The sequence below is a fragment of the Muntiacus reevesi genome, chromosome 7, assembly GCF_963930625.1.
Source record: "Muntiacus reevesi chromosome 7, mMunRee1.1, whole genome shotgun sequence".
Lineage (NCBI taxonomy): Eukaryota > Metazoa > Chordata > Mammalia > Artiodactyla > Cervidae > Muntiacus > Muntiacus reevesi.
The window spans coordinates 45,872,509-45,887,835 of record NC_089255.1 but is presented as its reverse complement, the minus strand read 5'-3'; the positions used below and the strand labels follow the sequence as shown (position 1 = coordinate 45,887,835).

General features: G+C 44.7%; 1 protein-coding gene across 3 annotated transcripts in view; it reads left to right on the top strand.

Moving 5' to 3' along the window:
• The window catches only part of TLN2 (talin 2), a 483,978-nt gene that overhangs the window by 362,906 nt on the left and 105,745 nt on the right, over positions 1 to 15,327 (top strand). For all 3 annotated transcript variants that reach the window (XM_065940303.1, XM_065940301.1, XM_065940302.1), the window contains exons 29-34: positions 2,695 to 2,903; positions 3,796 to 3,915; positions 4,978 to 5,175; positions 6,204 to 6,343; positions 13,608 to 13,701; positions 14,649 to 14,738. In XM_065940303.1, coding sequence (XP_065796375.1) covers positions 2,695 to 2,903; positions 3,796 to 3,915; positions 4,978 to 5,175; positions 6,204 to 6,343; positions 13,608 to 13,701; positions 14,649 to 14,738 — 851 coding nt within the window. The remainder of the gene's footprint in view (positions 1 to 2,694; positions 2,904 to 3,795; positions 3,916 to 4,977; positions 5,176 to 6,203; positions 6,344 to 13,607; positions 13,702 to 14,648; positions 14,739 to 15,327) is intronic.

Genomic DNA, 15,327 nt, shown 5'->3' with positions numbered 1-15,327 from the left:
TTTGGTCAAAGATGTGGTCTCATCCTCTCCTGCAACCTGTGGGAAACCAAGGCCCAGAGGGAAAAGGTAGCAGGAGTTTAGTCCACACAGCTCAGAGTCAGAGTCAGAGCTAGACAAGGTCTTAACCACCCCGGGGCCCTTCTGAGCAAGGATGTCCTTCCACCCTGTGCTGGCAACTTCAGCATAAAATGCAGAGACTTCTGCTCAGCGTGTCTGTCTGTTTCACCTTGGCTTTATTTATCTTAATGTTTTCTCCTCTTCCATAAAAAGCACTTTTTAAAACACATGCATTCATTCCACATGCTGTGCTCAGAAGTGGCAGGTGATAAAGGGTAGATTGGCAGCTTTGTAATTTGCCTTGATTAGATTGTAGAGTTATGTCCCAGCTGTGTGGCTTCCTAAATATTTACAGATGAGCCAGACTGCAACACTGCAAAGTTGTTTTATGGGCCCGGGTCCTTTCTCATTCTTTATTGTATTAGGTCACCTCGTCCCCAGTAAGGCAAGGACCACCTGCTGCATCTGTGCCCACTCAGCTGCATCAGCGGCAGTAAAGTCCACGCTTAGTGGTGCCCGGAGACCATCCAGCCGAAGCCTATCGATAAAGCCTCTGGCCTATAGCCAAAGCCTGTAGTGAAAGAGAAGATGATCTCAATTTTTCATGCAGATGTTGTGGGTTCTGACAAGAATCCCTCATAGTTCTGTGTCCCAGAGAGCACTGTGCAGAGTTTGACCCCTTTCTTACACATCTGAGATGTAAGACACCTCAGATCTCAAGTGTATCCACAGACAAGGTGCTTTACAGCGCTGGTCCTCATCTGAAATGGTTTCATGAGACAAGCTTTGAGGCTGGATATTCTGCAGGTCCCCAGGTTCTAGGAGCCTTTTGTAACATGCTTTGGCATTTCCAGTCTTCATCCTTTTCTTAGGTGTGCCAAGTACTAGGTCAGGTAGGGTGGCACCTCTCCTTTCTCTGAGAGGTGGTGCTATAGTTTTTTAAAGAATTTTTTAAAATTTGTTTATTTCTGGTTGTGCTGAGTCTTTGTTGCTATGTGTGGGCTTTTGCTAGTTGCAGTGAGCAGAGGCTGCTCTTCATTGCAGTGCACATACTTCTCATTGTGATGGCTTCTCTTGTTGCAGAGCACAGACTCTGAGGTGTGTGCGCCTCAGTAGTTGTGGCTCCAAACTATTTCTCTGAGGCATGTGGAATCTTCCCAGACCAGGGATCAAACCTATATCCCCTGCATTGACAGGCGGATTCTTATCCACTGTGCCACCAGGAAAGTCCTATCATTTTTTAGGAATTAGTTTATATTTACAGTTTATCACCAAATCCCATCATGTTTACAAGTAAATTTTAAGATGAGCAGGCACTTCTTGAAAGAGGATGTCAAAACAACCATTGAGAAAAGTGCTCAACATCACTGCTCACTAGGGGTAGAAGAATTAAACCCCAGTGAGGAACTTGCCTGCTGGTCCGGTAGTTAAGACTTTAAGATTGTGTACTGCAGGAGATACGAATTCAGTCTGTTGTTAGGGAACTAAGATCCCACATGTCGAGCAGTGCCACCCGCCCCCAGCCCCTGCAAAAAAAAAAAAAAAAATCTCATTGAGATGCAGCTGAACACTCATCAGAGTTGGCTAAAATAGAAAATCTAGCAATAGCAAGTTTGGGCTAGGATGTAGAATAACTGAACTCTCATATAGCACTGGTGGAGTGTAAAACGGCAAAAACATTCTGAAGTTTTGTAGTGTCCACCAAAGCTAAATATATACTTACTCTGTGGCCCAGGAATTCAACTCCTAGGTTTAAATCCACTAGAATCAATTCCATATGTCTACCTAAATGCAGCTATGAAAATTTTTCTGGTAGTTTTATTCATAATAATCCGCACAGGAAGCAGTCCCCAAATGTCCAGCAAGAATGGATAAGCAGATGTTGCTGTGTTCCTACAATGGAATATTATGCAGCAAGGAAAAGGAATGAACTGCTATGTATAACAGCATGGGTAAATCTCACAGCATTATGGTCAGAGAAAGAAACTAAACAAAAGAATACATACTGTGTGGTTCAATAAACATGGGGTTTAAGAGCAGGTAAAACTAGGCTAAGGTGATAAAAACTCGAACAGGGATTACTTCTGGTGTGAGAGTCTGTCGACTGGGAAGGAGCGCAGGTGATGGAAATTTTCCATCTGCATCTGGATGCCAGGTACACAGGTGTACACATTTGTACAGATTCAGTGAGTCTTCCTGGGAGACTTGTTCACTTTTTTGTATGTAAGTTATGCCCTGATAGAAATGACTAGAAAGAAAAGTGAATTAGAATGATTTATCTGTGAATTGGATTCTGTACACTTGGCATTTGAGGTCTAAGGACAGATGGGACAGTACAGGTGACAGAAGCAGAAGGAAATAGATTTTAGTGTGGCATTTGTTGTAACATCCCTCTGGGAGCAGCCCAGAGCCAGTGGCATGGGCTACTTCTTTGAGAAGCACATCAATTCAAATTTTATAAAAAACAATTTGGAGCTTACCTGTGCCAGCAGTATCTGAGGATTCTCTCCTCTCTAGAAAGATCTAGAGATTTACTCCCAAGTAAAAGTACGGCTTTTGGATGAAACCTAATAGAAAGTCTGGTGGGCTTTTTTTTCTTTCTTTCTTTCTTTCTTTTCTCTTGTTTTAAATCCCCAGGGGTGGCTGCTCGAGAGACAGCCCAAGCTCTGAAAACACTGGCCCAGGCTGCCCGGGGCGTGGCTGCATCCACAAGTGACCCGGCAGCTGCGCATGCCATGCTGGACTCCGCCCGGGACGTGATGGAGGGCTCGGCCATGCTCATCCAAGAGGCCAAGCAGGCCCTGATTGCACCTGGAGATGCCGAGAGTCAGCAGAGACTAGCTCAGGTGAGGCCCAGAACTGGCAGCTAAGGTCACCATCGAGGTGACATGTGACAGGCTGTCTCCCAATAATGAGCACTTTCAAAAGCTTTTCCTGGTAGCCCCCATAACATGAGATCTTCTTAATTCAGTCAACAGACAGTACAGGGGTTTTGTTGAGACCTGTCCTTGAACCTTGAAGGGCCTGGATACAGCAAGCTTGTCTTGGACTCTAGGGTACTTATATGTATCCCTCCTCCTGGCCTGGGAGGTGAGGTGGATACACTTGGTTTAAACACTCAACACTTTGAACTCTCTCTAGTGCCTCTTCAGATGAGTCTTCCCAGAGAGCGCAGACGGAGAGCCGCACAACCTCCTTTAAAGGGAGCGTGTGGGCAAACCCCAAGTTGGTCTGGAAGAGCTCAGAGCACCCCTCCAGCCCTTGAGCTGGGAGAGGTGTGGAGGTGATGGCCCCAGAGGGTCGCTGAGCAGAAATTCATCCCAGGTCTGACCACCAGTGATCCAAAGAGCTCGGGGCCTCCTTCCGCCTAGGGCCCTCTGCAGGACTCCCTAGAAGGGAGCTGTTTCTCTTCCTCTTGGTATTGGGTATCTTTGTTTTGGAAGCTGACAGAATATTGGAGGGCTGTATTTGAGTCACAGTCAGGCCTCGGCCTGGCCTCTGGAGTGGGGAGAGTGTGCTGTGCCACTGTGTCAGGCCCGGTGCCAGGACGCGGGATGTTCACCGCAGTGAGAGGCCCAGAGGCCCCGGTGTCACGGCGAACAGTGTCAGGTGGATGCTGGCGGGCCATTTCCCTGTCTCTTTTAGCTCTCGGTGGTGCCACTGCTCACTCCCAACGCGCAAGTCTCTCTACCCTGGAAGCTGCTTTCTGACAGGGCTCTTCTCCCTCTGTGTATTCAGGTGGCCAAAGCCGTTTCTCACTCCTTGAATAACTGCGTGAACTGTCTCCCTGGGCAGAAGGATGTGGATGTGGCCTTGAAGAGCATCGGGGAGTCGAGCAAGAAGCTTCTGGTGGACTCGGTGAGAGGTTTCGGCTCGGGAAGGGGTGCCTGGGGGCCTGGGATCACCGCGGGTGCAGGTGGGGTCTTCTCCTCTCCAGGGACCCTTTGAGTAGCTAGCCTCCCCTTAGGGGTCCTGGTTTTCCTGCCTATTTACCTTTTCCTTGTTTTGCTTTCTGATCAGCCAAATTCCCAGGTAGAGCTTCTAAAGTTTACTTTTTCCTTGAGCCCACATTGCCGTTCGATCTCGAGTTATCCCTGTGAGACAGGAATGGGGCAGGCTGTTAAGGGGGAGGGTTTGGATCATCTGACCTCTCATCAGGACATTTCAGGCCATGACAATCAGGTGATAAAGGGATGCAAGTGTCCAGAACTCACTAAAAGGGTGAGTAGTCTGGGGAATTTCATTCTGGAGCTTGTTCCCTTCCTTGTTTTGTAAGCCCCCTTTGGGGGGACTTGGTCTTGTTCATCTCTATTTCTTCTCTGCTGCGTGCCTGGCACATAACCAGTTATGCAGACAATGGGTGTGGTGTGACGCATATAATCTAGCTTAACTCTCTTGAACTCTTTACCGACAGTTACAGTTCTGCTAGTGGCACTACTGTGGGAAAGCTATATTGTTAGCCGAGACCAACTGATGAATTAAATTGGTGGCTATTAGTTTGGAAAAATAGGACTTAAAGGTTAATAGCATCTGCCTTTTAGTTCCGGAAAGCTGAAACTTTGTGAGTTTCCATCTGAGAATGTCAAGATAGAGCATGGATTCAGAAAGCGGATCCCAGAGTCAGGTTGTCCAGGTGCAAATCTTGGCTGTGCAGCTTAGGAGACCAGAAGCCCTGCAGAAAGCCATTTTTACCATTTTTAGATCCACTCTGTCTAGCACTGAATAAGTGTTCAACAAATTTAAGTGAATGAGGGAATGGGTTTTGAAGGTCAGACTTAACGTGAGCTCAGACCGCACAGAGCCTTTTCACCCGAACAATTCAGAAATGCATCCTGGAGAGTCTCTCTTCCCCCTGCAGCACCCACCACTCCTCCTACATTCAGTAAAACTCATCTTGCAATGTGCCCTCTCTTCCCATAGTTACCTCCGAGCACAAAGCCTTTCCAGGAAGCCCAGAGTGAACTGAACCAAGCAGCCGCCGATCTGAACCAGTCTGCTGGGGAGGTGGTCCATGCCACCCGGGGCCAGAGCGGAGAGCTGGCTGCAGCCTCCGGGAAGTTCAGTGATGACTTCGATGAGTTCCTTGATGCTGGCATTGAGATGGCGGGCCAGGCGCAGGTGAGGGGGCGAGGGCTTCTGAGTGGAGCTGACCCTTGCCTCTCGCCTCTGGTGGACTGTTGGCCCCCGAGGCTAAGCAGCACATAGAAGCCGGGAAGCCGTGAACAGCCCATGGCTTTACATCATCTTTGCTGCTCAGAGAGCTTCGTGAGCTCACAGGAATGGCATTCCCAAAGATGCTGTTAGCTTCTGTGAGATGGAGATGACCGATAACTTCTCCAACAGAACTCATCATCTTATACTTTTTGAAAAGAGGGCAGAGGAGAGATGGAGGAGAGCCCTGCATCCTATAATTCAAATGTAGTATAGTACTATAAAAACTCATGTTATTTGAGGTTCGATGAGTCCACATGAAAAGGTTTTGTCTAACCCTGAGTATCAAGTGATTCAAAATTACGTCCTTCAGATGAACAGATAAACCTGTACTTTAGAACAAGGGAGCATGACTGGTCTGGGGTGAACTCACTGAGCTATTTATTTGCAAGCTCCTTTCAACTCCCTCAAAGTGGTACCCAGCATGCTTCTTACTCTGTTATATACGAAGGGCTGTTTCTCAAATGGGAAGCCAGGTGAGCAATGTATTATTTCCAGAGACAGAAGCTTTTGGGATGCAGTCAGCTCTCAATGTCCAGACAGTGATAGTTGTATGTGCCAGGCTGGGATGCACCAGCCCCTGGACAATTCCAGCACTGTTGAGCAAAATGCTGGAATTGCAGCCTGGACTGTTTGCGCTCTTACTCACTCCCCACCCCACACCCCCATTAATATCCACACTTGTGATACAGCATAGTTCTTGGCTGACCCACTTAGGAATGGATTTCTGTGCCTCTGTGTGCATCTCGGTCTGGGAATCTGCTAGGGGAACAGTAGACACCAGGCCGTCTCGACACGCTAGGCGTCTGCAGACTAATTGGGCTTCATGCCATCTGTACAGATAACCGCCTTCCATTTCAGGGTACTGCTCCTAGCTCTGAATGCTGCTTAGGAGAAATGGATAGCTCCTAATTTGGCTCCTTTTCACCTTCCAGACGAAAGAAGACCAGATCCAAGTCATAGGGAACCTCAAGAATATCTCCATGGCCTCCAGCAAGCTACTGTTAGCTGCCAAATCTCTCTCCGTAGACCCAGGAGCCCCCAATGCGAAAAATCTCCTGGCTGCAGCTGCGAGGTAAGTGTGGAACAAAATGGGCTTTCATGTGTGGTTAAATAACATCAGTGTTTGCGAGGTCCGCCTGACATCCTGTTGCTTTTGCTGAGCGAAGAAGTGGTGCTAACCTTCTGTTCTCAGAGTTGGAAGGGAGAGTGACATAGACGCTGGTGTCTTATTAAATGGACTCATTTGCATGTGCATTCTCCACTAAAGATGCCTTCTGTCTCCTCTTAAAGCCTTTTCAGGAGGACTTGTTTAGACTGAAGGCCTCCATTGATTTATAAATATGATGGCTTAAAGAAATTTTTTTTTAAGTAGTGTTAATATCATTCAGATTATGAAAGTACCATATGTTCATTAAAAAGAAATCAGAAGAAATCAAAAGATGCTGAAAAGTTAAAAAAAAAAAAAGATACTCAACTAGCCATTCAACATTTCTTGAGTGTTTACTGCTATGAGCCTGGTACCCATGTTAATTAGCTGGATTTAAACATGGTCACTTCGTCACGTGCAGAAGGGCTCAAAGTCAGGATGGATGGGGTGGTGGTGAGAGTAACCTGGGGGGATATGTTAAAGCATGCATCTGAACTTGGGATGATGTGAATTTCCTTCTTTGCTGCTGTTTTTACCCGAGGAAGTAGGTAATCCGATATAGTCCCCCTCCAGGCCCACTCTGGCATTTAATTCAGTGACTAGTGATGAATGCTGGTATCTGGAGAAACTGCAGTGATAGCTAAGGAAGATTTTATATTGGCAACCCCACATTCACATTCCTGAACCAAGGGGGTGGGGTGTTCTGTGATTCTGTGGTGGTGTAGGCCTGTTTTCTTAGCCTCACCTAGTATCACTTGATCGGAAACCTAACAGCAGTGAAAGATTAAATGCAGGACAGTTAGGATCTGTAGCCTAGTTGGAAACATTTTCCAAATATGCAGATGAGTGATTTTTAAAAAGCATGGCTTGAATTCTACTTAAAATTTTTAAAATTTGGTTTTGTTTGCTTATTTGTTTTTCAGTGTCTTAATCTCTCCTGGCTTTTTTTAAGTTGTCAGAATCGGAGTCCTAAATTCTAGTACAGACTTCAATGCTTGACTAAGTAGGTTACATTGGTCAGACCACTCAACCCGTCTTAACTTTCCCATTCACAAAATAGGAATGTGTATAGGCCACATCATCCTTGAGCTCTGTTCCATTCCCGATGGACAAGGTATCTTGGTACTACTGGTTAATATCTGTCTCTGGTCTCCTCTTTGTTCATAGTATTATTTTTTATGGGGAGATTTAGATAATTTCAGAGCAACTCCCTTGAAAACTTTTGAGTTTCTTCATTCCTTCTCATCAACATACTTTGAGCACTAAGTTGCTTCAGTCATGTCTGACATTTTGCAAAGCTGTGGACTGTAGCCCTCCAGGCTCCTCCATCTGTGGCATTCTCCAGGCAAGAATACTGGAGTGGTTTGCCATGCCCTCCTCCAGGGGATCTGCAGGTGGGTTCTTTACCACTAGTGCCCCCTGGGAGGCCCAAACATACTTTACCTTCGAACAACAGCAAGAGCCACTAGGTGATGGGATACATACTCACATCTCCCCACCTCCATCTCGTGCGTTGCTTGTGATTGTTCCAGCAGGCTTGTGCCCTCCTGAGCTCCGGGTGGGGATGAGGAGGAACGGTGATATCCTCTCTGTTGAGCAGCTATTTCTGATATAAAACCCTCTTAATCACTTTTTTCCAAGAACAGCCTTTGGATAAGGCAGCTAATGTTTCCCGGTACCTGAACTCACTTGTTTTTCATTATCTTCAATTTTTTGCCCCTTTTCAAAATGCCCCTTTTCAGTTTCCAACTCGAGGTGTGTTGTCGTTTCTCTTAAATTGTGGGAAGGAAAGGAGAGTATAAATGGGCATTTTGAAAGTTCCTTAAAGGGACTCCGGGACCGAAAACTGGTGTCCGTGCTCTGTGAGTGTCTGCACGCCCCCTGGTGGTTACATTGAGGAAGGGCCCTGGAGGAGAGGTGGGAAAGCTTCGTTGCCCTGTCTGTCCTGGCTTTCAGCAGTTGATAAGGAGAATTCCCAGCCTGGTGGTTCCACAGCCAAGTCAGCACTCAAAAATCATCACGTGAATTGATAATCTTGGGTTGGAACTGCTGCAGGAGGTTGCTGGCCCATTCTCCTTGGCTTCTCGGCAAGCTCGGCTCCCTGGGGTATTTTCCCAATGGGAGCTTGCCAGAGTGGGTCAGGCCAGCTCCTCTTCTGGGGTAAAGCTCCGCCCACCTGGGATGCAGTCATTCATTCTCTTGTTACTTCATTTGTTCATTAAATCGATTTTTGTTGCATGCCTGATATGGGCCCAGTGGTGGGCACACACCGTGAGTAACAAAGGACAGCCCCGGTCCAGTCAGGACAGGCACACCCAGGGCATACCACCCCCATTCTCTCTGGACCTCACAAAAGTCCTGGGCATGAGCACCTTTGGAGCTGGGTAGCAGGAACCTGATGGTTATTGTCCTCATCTGCAGTCCCACTGGCCTCCCTATTCTCGAGACAGCCATGCCTCCTTATCCGTGTGGATGTCCACAAAGACTCCAGACTTGTCACTGAGGAGACCCACACCTGGACCAACTCAGCTCCACCCTCCTCCTGTGTCAGCAGACTTGAACCCTTTCTTTGTTCCTTCTAGTCACCATGATTCTTCCTGCTTTAGGGGAAAAAAAAAGGTTTACTTCTGGGAGAGCAGTAGAGTATGTTTGCTTTTTGCTCTGCTCATCATTCTGCATTTGAGCCCTGTTACAAACTGGTCCCTTGGTTTTTGATGCCTCGTGGGGAGGAAGTCATTTCCTGTGGAGTGTCTGGCTTGTTCTTCCTGTGAAACTGCTTGGCTCCGGCTCTTTTCTGGCCAGTTGAGTGGGCTGGAGACTCTCTGTAAATTGTTTATCAGCTCTTTCTGTGACTTGGCGCTGGTTTGATGCTCCCTGAACTTAGTTAAGGAAGTGAAAAGTCAATTTGCAGTGGCAAAAAAAAAAGGGGGGGGAGTGTTCTACCTCCAAGCACCCCCAAGCTGCTTCTCAGACTACAGTCACCCTACTCAAAAGGACTCCTAGGAGCTGAAGACTTGATGCCCACTGCTGCCAGCATCAGGACCATCCTAATCCAGATGTTCAGCTGCTTTCTGGTTTCCCCAGGGCTCCCTAGGACCTTGCAGGAGGTGCCTCTTCCCACGCTGCCGTTTGCCTTGAGGTTCCTGCCAGGCAGGCATCTTTCTGGCTCCAGAGAGGGTGAAAAAGGATGACCCAGCAAACAGCTCTTCCATGCTGTAAAGTAGAAAAATGTATACTGGGCCTTCTTCTGTCTCTTAGTCCTCCTCTACAATGTTCTGTTCCCATTATCCAAATTGGGATCTTGCTGAGCCCTGACTTTTCAATTGCTCTGGTCCCTGTCTGGCTCTCCCTAATAGGCAGAGCCCACACCTGCGGTCAAGGCTTTAATTTTCTTTCACTCCCAGCGAGTCCTGCATGTGTCCGGCCAGTCCTGTCTGATGTCACACCCCCATCGCTGCTTCCTTTGGTGCACCTTCATGTCTTGTCTGTTCATTATTTTGCCTCTCCAACTGGATTGCCAGCATCTTGCTTTCCTAGAGAGCTTTAAACCATATTATTTTTTATTCCCCTTGCCTTGTGATGGTAGGACCCGGGGAATACCAACAGGTTAAATTTTGGTTTGCTCTTTGTTGCCTTCCTAGGCACATCCTCCTTTGAGGATGGGAGTTGTCTGAAGTTGCTTTATTCCCTTCTAGCTCGCTATTGGATGCTTAATAGATCATCATGAGCATAAATTGATTGATTTTTCTTCTCTCACCTCTGCCCCAGTTCCATGTTTTCCTTCCAGAGCTCACAAACTCCTGTCTGAATCAATTTAGTATCTCTGAAAACTAATTGGCTGTAGGTTAGAAAGCCTTTAACAGCTAAAGTTGTAGATTCCAATTGTTTAAAGACAGAGAATAGCTACATATGCTTAGATAAAGAATGAGTTATGAGAAAACACTATCTCTAGATGACGAAATTATGATTATTTTTTTGTACTTTTTAAAATGAATTTGTGTAGCTTTGATCTTTACCAAAAAAACTATGGGGAAAATAAAAATAACTACAATTCAAGCCTAATGGGATTTACATATAGCACAGGCCGCATGCAACTAATTTTGGCCATATTTTTTTGATGATGTGAATTGGCTGGTTCATATTGTTTTAGTTGAGTTACTAAAATCTTTGCTTTAAAACAATATTGCTTGAGGTTCCCTAGTGATCTAGTGCTAGGACTTGGCACTCTCACTACTGTGGCCCAGGTTCAATCCCTGGTCAGGGAACTAGATCTGCAAACTGATCAGTGGCAAGAAATAATAATAGTAAATTTTTAAAATAATATTGTAAAATCACTTAACATTTTGGTATCAGTTCATATGGTTTACATGTTTTATATATTCTTTTCTAATATTAATTTTACTTAGTTGCATATCATGAATATTCTATGATATAAGGAATATGATATCATGACTTAACAGATCTCCAGAATTATGTTGTAGACTGTATGTTTAGTCATTCCTTTATCGTTGCGTGTTTGGGTTTTCTCTAATCCTTTGGTCTTATGATATGTTTTATAGCTTGAACCATAAAAATACTATTTCCAATTGTCAGATGTACCTAACCAATTGCCTCTGTACCACTCGGTTTTTTATTTATCTATGCAATTCACACTCTAAAATGAGTTATAAGGATACACGATACCTACATAATGCTTTTCAGTGACGGATCAGTATTACCAAGTGACTCATTCAGACTAGCAGCGCCATGCTGGCACTGTTACGGATTATCCAACCACACACCCTATTATCCAACCACACACCCTTAGTCCATTGGGTTGTTTTTTTTTTACCCCAAGTTTTTATTTGGAATTTTTTACTTCTAAAAAATATTTGAAATAGGCCAATGAATAGCTACATGGTCTCTGAATCCACCAATTGTGAACACTTAGTTGTTTATTATTATCATTATTGGAGTATAATTGTGTCAGTTTCTGCCGTACAATAACGTGTATCAGCCATGTGTATACATAGACCCCTCTTTTTTGGATTTCCTGCCCATTTTGGTCACCACAGAGTCCTGAGAAGAGTTCCCTGTGCAATACGGCAGGTTCTGTTAGTTATCTGTTTTATACATACTAGTGTGCTTTTGTTTTGGGGGGGGGTGGTTTGTGCCACAAGGCTAGTGGGATCTTAGTTCCCTGACCAACTGTCTAACCTGGGCCACAGCAGTGAAAGCGCTGAATCCTAACCACCAAACCACCAGGGAATTCCCATGAACACTTAGTTTCTAATGGAAATATCTCTATATAAAGACCACGCTTTTTTTAATGCAGATAAATGGGAAACATTGAAAGAAACTAAATGGAAAGCTTGTGTGATATGTGGAAATACTCCCCAAATGATTGTGTCATCACGGTTGGGCCTTTTTGCACCCTTTGCTATGTTGACACATCTAGCCTGCCCACTCTCAGATGTGTCTTGAAGGCTGCCACACAGAACACGGTGTTGGACTCTTTGGGGGCCCTTCCAATGAATACATCATGAACTGCACCCTTCAAAGGTAGTCCCAGCTAGAGCCTGTCCTGCTTTGTCACTTGTCTTTGTTTTGCTTTGCACCTGGAAGACATAGTGCTTCCCCCATGACACTTTTTTTCCCCAAATAAATGAATCAATCTTTTTTGTTTTTTTTTAAATGAATCAATCTTACAGAAACTATTTGAGGATTCTATCTTGAATTGAGGAATGTTTTTCTTCTTCCCATCATTCTTGCTAAATTTAAAATTCAAAGCAGTAACTCCTCATCAAATAATTAAGCTGATTGCCTTTGTACATCGGCAACATCATTTTCCATCTAATCTGATATTCTGTGGGAAGCTGCAAAGCCAATTTAACTAATAAAATGAGGGAGGCTTTTTATATTAGTGTTAATGCTTAGCAGCAATGTGCGTCCTATTTTTATTTTTTTGTTTATTTTAAGTTGCCCATTAGCTGCAGTGGTTACCAACTGTGAATAGCATTCAGGGTCCTGCCAAAGGTACAGACCAGTTATGACCCTGCAGAAAAATGCTTTTGAATCTGGCACTGGAGTCAGATAGGCATGGGTTTAAGTCTTGTTTTTGCACCTTATTGTACCATCTCCTTAGGGAATTATCTTATCTCTCTCTCTCTCTCTCTCTCTCTCTCTCTCTCTCTCATTTGTAAAAATGAGGGTACTATATTCAGTTTTAAGACCTAGTGTAAAGATGTAGTAATCCAAACAGCGTGGTATTGGTGAAAGGTTAGAACATAGTTCAATGGAATAGAATAGAGTCCAGAAGTACACCTACACAAATATGGTCAACTGATTGTCAACAAAGTTACAAAAGCAATTCAAATCAGGAAGGATGGCATTTTAAAAGGTAATGGAATAATTAGACCTCCATATATCCCCACCCCCATTAAAATCTGGATCCATATTTCACACCTTATTAAAGGAATTAACTCAGAATGGACCATGCCTTTCTAAAATATATCCATGGCCTCACCTAAACAGTGACTGCCCAGGAAGGGGAGAACCCTTGACAAGAGAAAAATCTGGGCTGTGTCTTAAGTTCTTAGAAGAGTAGATACACATATAAAATCATCTAAGAATTTCTGGTTCCTATTAATGTTAACAAAGAAAATAGCTCCTTTAAAGAATAATTTTGGTATAGCTTCTAGGAACTGGTCAATCATGTAGAAATGAAAGGAAAGAAGAGGTCTTAAAATCATAAGGCACAGTTCACAGCGTGACTATTTTAAAATATACAGAATAGTCCAAACTACATAAAGGCTGTCCAAAATAGCCTGGCTGGAATCATCCTCTTCCTGAAGGGCTGCTAGTGAAGGATGTTGACTTTAGTGTTAACAGGAGCTCTTTGCCATTTGCAACTTCGTTGTGACTTCTTTCTTGTGAGTATTATAGCCACACTTTTCTTAACAGAACTGTTAGTACTTTTAAGGGTAAATCAGTGAATAAATAATGAGAAGCAAGGTGGGGGTTCTCATTCTCTCTTCCCTGACTGTGGTTTATTTTTGGTTTAGAGCCTTGTGAAAGAGCTGTCACGGGGACCGCAGCCTTTATAGGTGAATTAATTGTATTCCTATCAAACTCACAAAACGTCATTGGGGAAATTTCTGTTAATCTTTACAAAACACAACCAAAAACACTCTTCCCATTTCTGTCTCAGAGCTGTGACTGAGAGCATCAACCAGCTCATCACGCTGTGCACGCAGCAAGCTCCTGGCCAGAAGGAATGTGATAACGCCCTGCGGGAACTTGAGGTGCGTCCCTGGAAAGGCTGCTGAGGATTTAAGAGCATGTGTCTGTCTGTCCTTTCCCTCCAGGGTCAGGTTCTTCTCCTTTATTCTTGCCTTTTATCTTTCCTGGGAAACTTTGGGGCCAAAGTTCTAATCTTGAACTCCATCCATCTAGTGGGGTGGAATTCAAGAAAAATTAGATTTGGTGAGGTTATCACCCCTGCTTCCGTATTTCCTCTGAGAGTTGTTTTGTTAAAAGAGTCTTTATTTCAAACAGGAAGAGGCCTCTGGTATTGAATGGAGGCTGAGAATGAGTAATTTTTACCTAAACAGTTTGAGAGTGATTTTTCTAGGGCTTTTGGGAGAAGCTAGGATACAGTGCTTTTTGAGTAAAAATGGTCTTCTTGTACATTTGATTTTGTAGCATGTAGAGGATGCATTAGAGAAAACCCAAGAGTAACACTTATTACTATGAAGGTGGCCATGAGGCCCCTGGTGGCCCAGAACACAGCATGGGTGCTAATCAATTTATATTCATACTTAGGGTTTATTTTTCATGGAAAATTTATTTATGCCCATAGAATATATGTGGGTAAAAATAAAATCAATGTGCCCACTTGTCCATAAAGCAGTCCTAACCAATTCAGGTTATATTGTTTATCTCAGTAGATGTATCTTGGTCATACCCTATGTACCTTAGTTTTCTGAAATAGGAATATTTACCATGTGAGAGAAGGTGGTCTAGGGGTGGAGGGGAGAGTTCATTGCACCTTCTGAAGGGTCTGACTGAGACCCAGGTTGCTGATGGCAGTAGGCCATTGGTGCGGCTGAAATTCCTCCCAGGAATGTGTGCAATGAGCGATTGTGATCAGAATCCTGTGTGTGCCAGGGAGATTGATAATCGGCATTTTTTTGTTGTTTCCCTTGTTCTAAGGCTTTGCTTGCTTTTTAAGTCATGCTCTCCTTTGCAGACTGTCAAGGGGATGTTGGACAATCCCAATGAGCCCGTTAGTGACCTCTCTTACTTTGACTGCATCGAGAGTGTGATGGAAAACTCCAAGGTGAGCCTGGCTGTGCTGTTAGCATCCCTGCCCACTGTGGGAAAGAATCGTGACATGCTCCGTGTGCCCAGGTCTGTGGAACCCCCCCGGGGAGGCCCGTGTCTTAAAAGGCTCGTGGTGCCTTTGCCCAAGTGTTTCTCAAACCGAGCCATGCATCGCAGTCACCTGGGGGGCTTGTTGAACACAGATTGCTAGGCCACACCCACACCCCTAAGTTTCTGATTCCGTACATCCCAGAATGGGCGAGATTATGCATTTCTGACCAGTTCCCAGGTCGGGCCCTGTGGTCCAGGAGCCACACTCTGAGAACCACGCTTATACCCTCTCAGGGATGAGTCTTATTGTGAATCTAAGCATGTATGTCCGTCACCTGGGACTGCATGCTAGGGAAAGCCTATCAATGACCGTATATGATACTCTCCTGTGTGTTCCTGTTACCATCCATTTATGGCATGCATTCTCAAGAGGCATGAAAATTTGTGGGGGCTTTGGGGGTGCAAGCAGTGAAAATATCTAAGATAATACAATGGCTTCTATCCTTCCTTCTCCAAATCTTAACCTTGCTCAACAGAATCTGATTTCTTAGTAT